We start from the raw sequence: 9,890 nt of genomic DNA, 5'->3' as shown, positions 1-9,890 counted from the left end.
CATATTAAATTAACATTGATATTAATAATGATATGCATAGAAATACTAAATCTATCAGTCTTCATAGATAAATTTATAAATCTGTAAATCTATAAAACTGTATAGATTTATTATCTTCATATGAATAATTATGTGCTAGTAAGATTAAGAATATTTTTCTACATTTTAGATATGTATAATAATTAACCTAACTTAACCTATTAAATGTCTTAACTTATCAAAAGTCGATGTAATTGTTTTGCTCAATGATTAATGCACATGTATACTTTCTGTTGGTAATATGCAATAACATAATATTTTTCAAAATAAATCATTCTTTTCAATCTTATTTAAAAAAAAGAAAAGAAGTTTAATGATAAAAGAATTACATAAACGCTATCAATGATATGATGATGATGATGATGATGATGAGGATGATGATGATGATGATGATGATGATGATGATGATGATGATGATGATGATGATGATGATGATGATGATGATGATCGAATAATATGTCGTTTAAACAATTATAAAATGGTACATCCTAAAAATTAATAAATATACAGTTAAACAAACACAAGTGTTAAATGTAAGCACTTTTATTAAAAAAATATATATTTTGCCGAATAAAGCAAAGACACTTTGACATTAGTTATTTGGTGTGAATGTTTACATCATATTTATGCATTTCAATTAGTTTCATGTGTAGCAATTTTTAAAACGTGCACTAATAAAAAATAGCTGATCGAAAGCTTGTTAAAAAAAGTTTTGTTTACTTTAAATATTGTATATATATATATTCGTAATTGAATTATGTATAAAAAAATTAATATCCACTTCCGCCAATGTTTATTAGTTTTAATTTCGATTTGACTTATCCTTTATTTTTTTCTAATTCTTAGAACTAGAATTATAGAAATATATAATAAGTTAAATCAAAATTAAAATTAAACTATATTGATAGAAATAGACATAACTCATCTATAAGGCTTATACGTTATTCAATTTATTTATCCAATTTATTTATAATGCATTGCACAATAACTTCAAATGTTTATTGATTATCAATATCAGAATGTTTGCGTTATTTTTTCTACAAAAAAATAAAAAATAAAAAAAGATAACGTATGAAAATAATTTTTTTTCTATTGATAATAGTATTTATTATAAATTGTTCATATATATATATATATATATATATATATACATACATATATACATACATATATATATATATACATATATATATATATAAATTATATATATAATTATATATATAGTATATAAAATATATATATTATATATTATATAAAAATATATACATAAAATTTTTAAATGATAAAGTTAATTAACAGAATTAGTAAAATTTATATGAATTTCTAAAAAAATATTTCTTTACTACAATTCATAATTATTACCAAAATTGAAGAATAGAACAACACATTTTTTAATCTTTTTACTTTTTCATTTGCTTTAAAATATAAAAGGAAATTCATCCAAACCAACGTTGTATTTTCTCATATTCAACACAAAGAAAAATCTGAAAGCGCAATCACTCCGGCTTTTTTCGGAAGAAAATGGAAACTGAACATACATTGATCATCAAAACATACATGTGGATGTTAATACATTAAAAAAAAAAAATTATGCGAAAAATAGACACACACACACACACACACACACACACACACACACACACACACACACACACACACACACACACACACATATAGAGTTTCTTGATGGATATTTCGTAGCAGAAATACACATCAGAATGTTATCGGCAGTATCGAAAAAAGATGTGAAAAAAGAATGTTATGAAAATGGATCTTGTTAGCGGTAATATATAAAAATTTTAGTAGTCATACAAAAAATGCCGGGATTCTCAAGCAGAGAGAAATTTGAGAGCAGTCTTTTTCATGGTACCATCAAAGCCTTCTGTATATTACCTCCATTTTTTAATTAGGCAGCTTGGAACTACGTACGTACATACATTTTCTGATTTTACTGCCGATAAAGTCGCATTCTGTTGTTGCATTCACAATTTATAGATCAAGATTATGCTTATATAATTATACATCTCTGCATAAATTTTTTGTTATCAACTAAAGTACTAATTAATTTTAATATACGTTTATATATACGTTTATCAATATCATATTTATATGTACATAAATATAGCGTGTTTACAGAAAAAGAGATTTTCTCCTTTGACGAAATGATGATATTAAAGCTATATGTTATATTATGTTTTTTTTTTATATAAATATAAATATACTGATAAATATATGAGTATATAATAATGTTAAAATTAATCAGCACTTTAATCTACAACAAAAAGAATTAAGTACGTGGAGTTAGTACGACGTTTTAAATTAATTTTAAAAAAAGCAACGATAGTTTCAATAACGCTTTTCATAAATCTATAGATTTTGAAAAATAAATTTTAATTTAACAAAATTTTGCATTCTTAAAACTAAAAAACAAAAAATAAACTAACTTTATATTTCAGCACAGCACATCCTCTTTTAAAGTGCAAGAAGCAATCAAATATTATAACAAATATGTTCGAGACAAATTGAGACCGTTAATAACAAAATTTTGAAAAATTTTATATTTAAATATTTGATAATGCAAAATTTACTGCATTTTTATCTCTTTTTATTATTTTTATGTAATATTTAAATGTAAAATATAACATTTAAATATTTTGTATTATCAATATCCCATTGATATCGGGGTGCCTATTCAATTTATCTCGAATGTTTTATGTACTTGCATATATTTAATAATATACTTATACAATTATATTTAAAGATAGAATATAAATTTATTTACACATTACACTTAAAATATTACTTAAAATATTACTTAGAAACTTCTATTACAACTTATTTCAAAACTATTTTTAACTATTTTTTGTTCAAACCATTGCAAATACCTGGAAATGATTTCTAAAAAGAAATCAAAAATTAAAGAACTTCTTTGTAATTATATATTTTGTAAAAAAACTTGTAAAAATAAGCAAATTAATTACTTATTATTATTTAAATAAGTAATTTTATTTATTTAATGATTAAAATTTTGGTAAAATGATCACTATTCATGTTCATTCTACTATTAAGTCATAAAGACATGGAAATAGAAATTAATATAACAAAAAAATATTTAAAAAAAAAAATTTCTCTAAACATTTAATGAATTCCGGTCGCGAATGATTCGGTTTTAACAATCATCGTAACTCAATTATCAAAACTGACGGAAATGACGTGAAAACTTAGCCTGAAATTAATTTTGAAAAAAGTCTTCAACTTTTAACAGATCATCAAACTAATCGTTGCGGATAAATTTTCTCTCATGAGAAATAACTCTCCATTAAAAAAATTGTTTTGATTATCCACCAGTACGAACATCCACCTGATGTAAGGGACTGCGATAATATCTCATCGCCCAGATAACGATCGTTACCAATAACGGAAAAAGAACGTGGTTTTTTCTCGCAATGGCCTTTAACAAGTATATTTATGGCAAAATATAAATAAATATAATCATATACAGTCTGATAATTAATCTGATAAATATTTAATGCAACGCGAAAAACATTTTGCAATAATTTTCTCCACCGCTTTTTTTCTAAATTATTGGAAATCAGAACATCAATTTTTACAAACGAGAAAATGATATTTGATAATTGGCTTAACCAAATTCTTCTTATAATCTTTTTATTGCTATCCAATAAATTTTAAGTATTTTACTAACAATAAATTATTGCCAATTTTAAATGCGGAATTTTAATATATATGTTATTTGAGCTTATTAACATTTCCTTTTAATATTAGAAATGAAAATAATATTAGAAATAAAAATTGCTACATTTTAAAATATTTTAAAAATATGAATTATTAAATAGTTATTAAATGGATTAATTTAAAGATTTTTGTATTATCATATATATCGTTTGATTATCGTAATGGACATAATTACTTTCAGTATTCAATAACTATTTAATATATATATATATATATATATATATATATATATATATATATTTAATATATATATATATGAAAATTTCTATTCTCTTTATCTTGGCATCGTCAATTTTTATCAAATACTGATAGCAATCATTTACATTTAATATTACATAAATACAGTTTTGATTTATTTACAAACAATATTTGAATTTAATTTACAATTAACAAATATTTTTACACTTAGCATTTTTTAGAAATTAGATAGTTTTCTAATTTTAAAATTGTAACAAATTATAACAATTTCCCTACTTATCTGAATTTTTATAAATATAATTTTAATAAACGAATTGAAGTATCTGCAAATAATATATTAATTTATTTTAATTCATTTAAGTTAACAAATTTCTGAATAAATATTTTATGATAAACATTTTTAAAAAATTTCTATTTTTAAGTTTTAAATTATAACATTTTTCATACGCAAATTGTTATAAAAATTTTAATATAATAATTAATAATAATGATTTAGTTTAATTTTTAATTAAGGTGTATTTTCTAAATTAAAATTTTATAATTACTATTTTGTATAATAATTATAAAGTAATTATTTTACATAATTTTTATTTCATATAATAATTAGAAAATAATATAATATTTAATTCTTAAGATATAAGATAATAATATAATATTTTAATTCTTAAGTTATAAATTAAAACAATTTCTTTATTCACTCGAATATTGGCCATCTCTAGGTTCTTGGAAAAAAATGTTTAAAGAGTAAACTAATCACAAATTCTCATAATAGTTTCTCCTACCTACTCGCGAATTCTCATAGTATTCCTATCTACCCGCGAGTTCTTATATTTCTACCTACCTACGAATTCTGATAATATTTCTATCTGCCCGGATTTTTATCCTATGCTGACTTATCCAGCGAGACATTTAACCCGTGATTATCCGATAAAAAATTTAAGTTTGAAGGTAGGTGGGTGAAATAAACAAGGGAAAAGAAACATGAACGGTATTATACATTTCCGTCCATAATTATATGCGACCACATGTATACAACATAGCATTATCAATTAGTCACATAAATCTTTAGTCAATATTATTATTGACTTACTGCTGTTTTTCAGGCCAGATTGAAATAATATATTCCTTTCGTCGTTCCTGGCCACGTTGCTGCATGTCAGTTTTGACTACGTAGCCAGAAATTCTGACCAGAGATAATAAAAAGGAGATATACCTATATACTTCCTTTATTATCGGCCTAATTATCTGTACCGGTAAATGATATGTTTAATTTTTACATGCACATCTCGCGAGGGCCATTCAAATATTGAGATACGAAATTTGCGAAATTCGAAATTTTATAGAATTTATTTTATATTTCTCATGTCTCGATACCGATTGTTAATTTTTTACTTAATTTAAAGAAACGTTGTTATAAATAAAGGCGATCCATTTACAAACGCGATCCATTCATAAGCTATGATAAGCTATGATGGCACATGTATATGTTGTCATTAGCTATTGAACTGCGCCTGCCCCTGCAAAATCTGTCACGCAACCCGACGTACTGCCTAATACAGGTGTGATGCAACATCCTGTACGCGCGTGTATGTGTATTATATTAATTATATATAGTTATACTTTAATTATGTATCACTAACTGAAGAATAAAAGAAAATTATGTTTTTTGTAGTTGTATAGCAAATGTTGTCACGAAAGATGATAAATTTTTCCGTTGGAAAATATCTGATGGATCTGACTTGGACATTTAAAGAGGCAGCAACGATTCCATGCGTTTATAGTACGGTTTATACTACGCTTTATATATACGTGGAAAAATGAAGAAAAAAGGTGATAAAATATTTATACACTCCGGTACTGGTGGTATTGGACAAGCGGCAATTTATCTCGCTCTTCATGAAGGATGCAAAATATTCACTACTGTGGGCACAAACGGCAGGTGAGATTTTTATTAAGAAAATATTTCCGACTTATCGATGAATACATTGAAAATTCTCGAGACACCAGTTTTTTCGAAACAAATGATAATGCGACAAATGCACGGTCGTGGAGTTGACATTGTGTTAAATTCATTGGCTGAAGAAAAATTAATCGCATTCGTTTAGCACAAAACGGTCGTTTCTTGGAGATTGGCAAATTTGATATGGTTTCCAATAATTGTTTAAGTATGTCCTTGTTTCAGAAGGGGATCATTAGGATATTATTTCATGGTATTCTAATCTTGATAATATGTTTAATAGCAACCACAAAAATAAATCTTTATTATCGAATATGATTGCTGATGGTCTTGAGAATGGAACCATTAAACCAATTCAAGCAAAAATTTTTCTGAAATCGGAGATTGAAGCGGTTTTCAGATGTATATTAAGTCGGAAACATATGGGAAATATATAGAAATATTAGTTAATAATAGCAAAACTATTTTTTTATTCATGACACGATTATAAACAGATAAAAATAGAAATTATCTCACATATGAGAATGAGCCTTTTTTAATATGTGAATTTTTTCACAGATAATTATAAACATTCAAGAGGAAAATAAATCTTTAGATGAGTCCGTGTTGCGTATCGACGCTACTATTGTATGAAAGATAAAAGTTACATTATATTAGGAGGTCTGGATGGATTCGGTTTGGAGTTGATACTCCGATTGGTTGATACTCCGAGGTGCCAGAAACATTGTACTCATCTCGCGAATTGAATTAAAAAATGGCTACCAGCGTATGAAAGTTAGATTATGGGAATCACATGGTATAAATGTACAAATGATCAAAAATATCGCTGTCACTAATGATTGGGAGCATCTTTTAAAATCTGTGGAAAGAAAAGCGTCAGTAGATGCAACATTCAATTTAGGTGTGGTGTTGAAGGATAGCATTTTTAAAAATCAAACCGCGAAAACTTTTGCGGAGTCTTTTCGCTCAGAGGCTTGGGCAACGCAAACATTGGACAAACTTTCTAGAAAAAAATTTGCCTTTAGATTGGGACATTTCGTAGTGTTTTCTTCTCTTTCTGTTGGCAGGGGAAATGCCGGACAGACTAATTATGGCATGGCTAATCCCATCATGGAGAGAATATGCGAGAAAAGAGCATTACCTGGAGAAGGATTACCTGGCTTGACGATTCAATTTTGGGGGACTGTAGATGATGTGGGTCTCGTTGCCGACATGCAGGAGGACAATAAAGAACTGATTATCATTGCAGCAAAAGATCTCGTGCTGTCTTGACGAACTTGATAAATTTTTACTTCAAAATCGTCCAATTGCAAAGCAGTATGGTAGTCGCTGAGAGGGAAATCGGGTCTTCTGAATTTAGCAATTTAGTAGAAATTGTTGCCAACATTTTAGGTAGTACATGCATAAGAACTTATTCATTTATTACACGATTATTTTATTCCACATTAAACTATTTCGCGCGATATAATTTTTTTTTATATTGCAGATATAAAAGACATAAAAATTGTAAATCAAAATACATCTCTCGCCGAACTCGGAATGGATTTTATGATGGCTGTAGAAATCAAACAAACTCTTGAACGAGAATTTGACATTTTTCTTACTGCCCAGAAAATACGAAATCTCACTTTTGCAAAACTCAAAAAGATATCTAGTAGGAACGATAATATAGAAAATGAAAAAAATACTCAATATAGAAGATAAAGAGATGATCGATATGGAGAATGAAAAATTAATTAATATAGACGTATCTATATAGACGTATCTATATAGATCTATATAATATCTAATATAGACTTTATAAAATTATTAATTGATGTTGTGGGAAGTGAATATTTCATTTTAGAGCCGTGTGTCAATCTTCCGACTAAAGGAAAAGAAATTACAACTAAAGTATTTCTTGTAAAGTACTGTATCTTTATTTTATTTTATATAAACATTTATTTATTTTATTATTATATTTTAAAATATTTTATTAATATATTTTATAATATAATTTTCGTATATGTTTGGTTCTAAAATTGTAAAAGTAATTTTGTTCTTCTTATTTTTTTCTATATTTATATTGACAAATTTTCTATTACAAAACAAATCTGTTTATAAAAATAAAATAAAAGACTAAATATTATTTGATAGCTTCTGGAATTGAAGAAGTAAAAACTGAGAGGAGAGATATAATGTTTTTGCAAAACAGTTCTTAGCAATAAAAAAACTACATTCTCACCTATAAATTTGAAAATCTTTTGTATAACGGTTTATAAATATTTATCCGCAATATGATCCTTCTGTATTACCGCGTATTAAGTCTTCCATAATGTTATTGAAACCTACAATTAGAATGTCGCATATGACGATCGAAGAAAATTATGGTTTGCATAAGGTAATTTTATAAAATTTTATTAGTCCATTTCTGATAAATAAAAATTTTGTTTTAATAAAATATTATTATTTTAGATAACTGAAAGTATGGTCAAAATACATTATATTGACAATCATCTGACTATTTTAAAAAATGAGAAAATATCAACTGCAATTAATGAGCAGCCACCATTTGTGATTTGAGAAATTTTTTTCATTATACATAATTTTAATTATACATAATTATATAATTATATGTAATATAATACACAAACGAAATTCTTTTTTTATAAATTCACTGTTTGTAATAATTATATATAACACAGTCAATACAATGATACACATATATACATATATCACAATATACATATATGTATATTCTCTCGAATCCCCATGACCGGTACTCCAGAGAGATGATGGTCCTAGTCTCTCGATGAAAACGTCAATTTTACAAGTCGACTTGAAGTCGACTAAAAAAAAATCGACAATTAGTCAGCAAATAATCATTTGTGCTGTATGAGTGATAGGCGCGTGTACACAATACCTGTCGCTTATATAAACAAAAGGCGAGTTTTTTAATTCATCGATTAATAAATCGCATTATGCGCAAATGCAACTTTGCTCTATAAAAGCAGCATTTGCGATTAATCAATCGATGAATTAAAAAACTTGTCTATAGTATTAAAGTCGCGCGCCATTGTCTCACTGCCTCAAACATAAACATTTCACCATCTGTAACAGAATTAAACATTACAAGATAATATCTTTTCGTTAGGCCCTACGCACAATGGAGGAAATATCAAAAATAGGAATAAATATTACATTTTGAAAATGATATAATTCGGAATGAAGCTTAAACGAACGCACAATGGATACAAATGAATATAAGATATAGCTATGTAACTATAAATATAAGATATAGTTTACGTTTAATCTTTATTTCGAATGTTTATTTCCAAAATTTGATATTTATTCCTAATATTTTCTTTATTGTATACAGAATCTCACGTTTTATTTTTCGATTAGTCGTTGTCGCACATTTTCTATTTCGTATTTTCCGTAGATTAATTTATCCGATACGAGATACGATTATATGAATATCTTATCTGTTATAATAATTATTTTATTCTACAAAATCAGATGGATAAATTTGATTTCAGTAATTAATTCGTTAAACATATTAGAATATGAATGGCATCGTTTTCATTACGTTTCTATGCATATTTTCTTACATAGATTTTAATATTTTTTTATTAATGATTTTTCTTAAATTACAGTTTATTATAGGTTTTTGTTTTATTTTTCACAATAGATATGTGCAGTGTCTCATTTAAAATAATGCATTTTAATATTTCTCGAATAATGCATTTCAAAGAAAAATATTTCATATAAGTTGGATTTCGAGGAAGTCACATGATTGCGATTTGATTTATTTGCAAACGTCACTGTCGAAACTTTTTTATGGTCACCATTTTTAAAAATGAAATTATATATTTTTTGTTACGTAGTATGATTTTTCTATTCATTTTGTATGAAAAAAATATTAAAGTACAAATATCAAAAATAATTAATAGTTACAACATAT

General features: G+C 25.8%; 1 protein-coding gene across 1 annotated transcript; it reads left to right on the top strand.

Annotated features, from left to right (window-relative positions):
* Window positions 1-6,715: 6,715 nt before the first annotated feature.
* LOC112552792 (fatty acid synthase-like) lies at window positions 6,716-7,219 on the top strand. Its single transcript, XM_089074415.1, has one exon. The coding sequence runs from the start codon at window positions 6,716-6,718 to the stop codon at window positions 7,217-7,219; it is 504 nt and encodes a 167-aa protein (XP_088930541.1).
* Window positions 7,220-9,890: the final 2,671 nt, after the last annotated feature.

The sequence above is a fragment of the Pogonomyrmex barbatus genome, unplaced genomic scaffold (assembly GCF_055798465.1).
Source record: "Pogonomyrmex barbatus isolate J1 unplaced genomic scaffold, ASM5579846v1 scaffold17, whole genome shotgun sequence".
Lineage (NCBI taxonomy): Eukaryota > Metazoa > Arthropoda > Insecta > Hymenoptera > Formicidae > Pogonomyrmex > Pogonomyrmex barbatus.
The sequence above is the reverse complement of the archived record's forward strand: the minus strand, read 5'-3'. Positions and strand labels throughout refer to the sequence as shown.

Bases quoted from the DNA above. Each gene is read 5' to 3' on its own strand.
- LOC112552792 (XM_089074415.1), top strand. From the start codon at position 6,716: ATGAAAGTTAGATTATGGGAATCACATGGTATAAATGTACAAATGATC.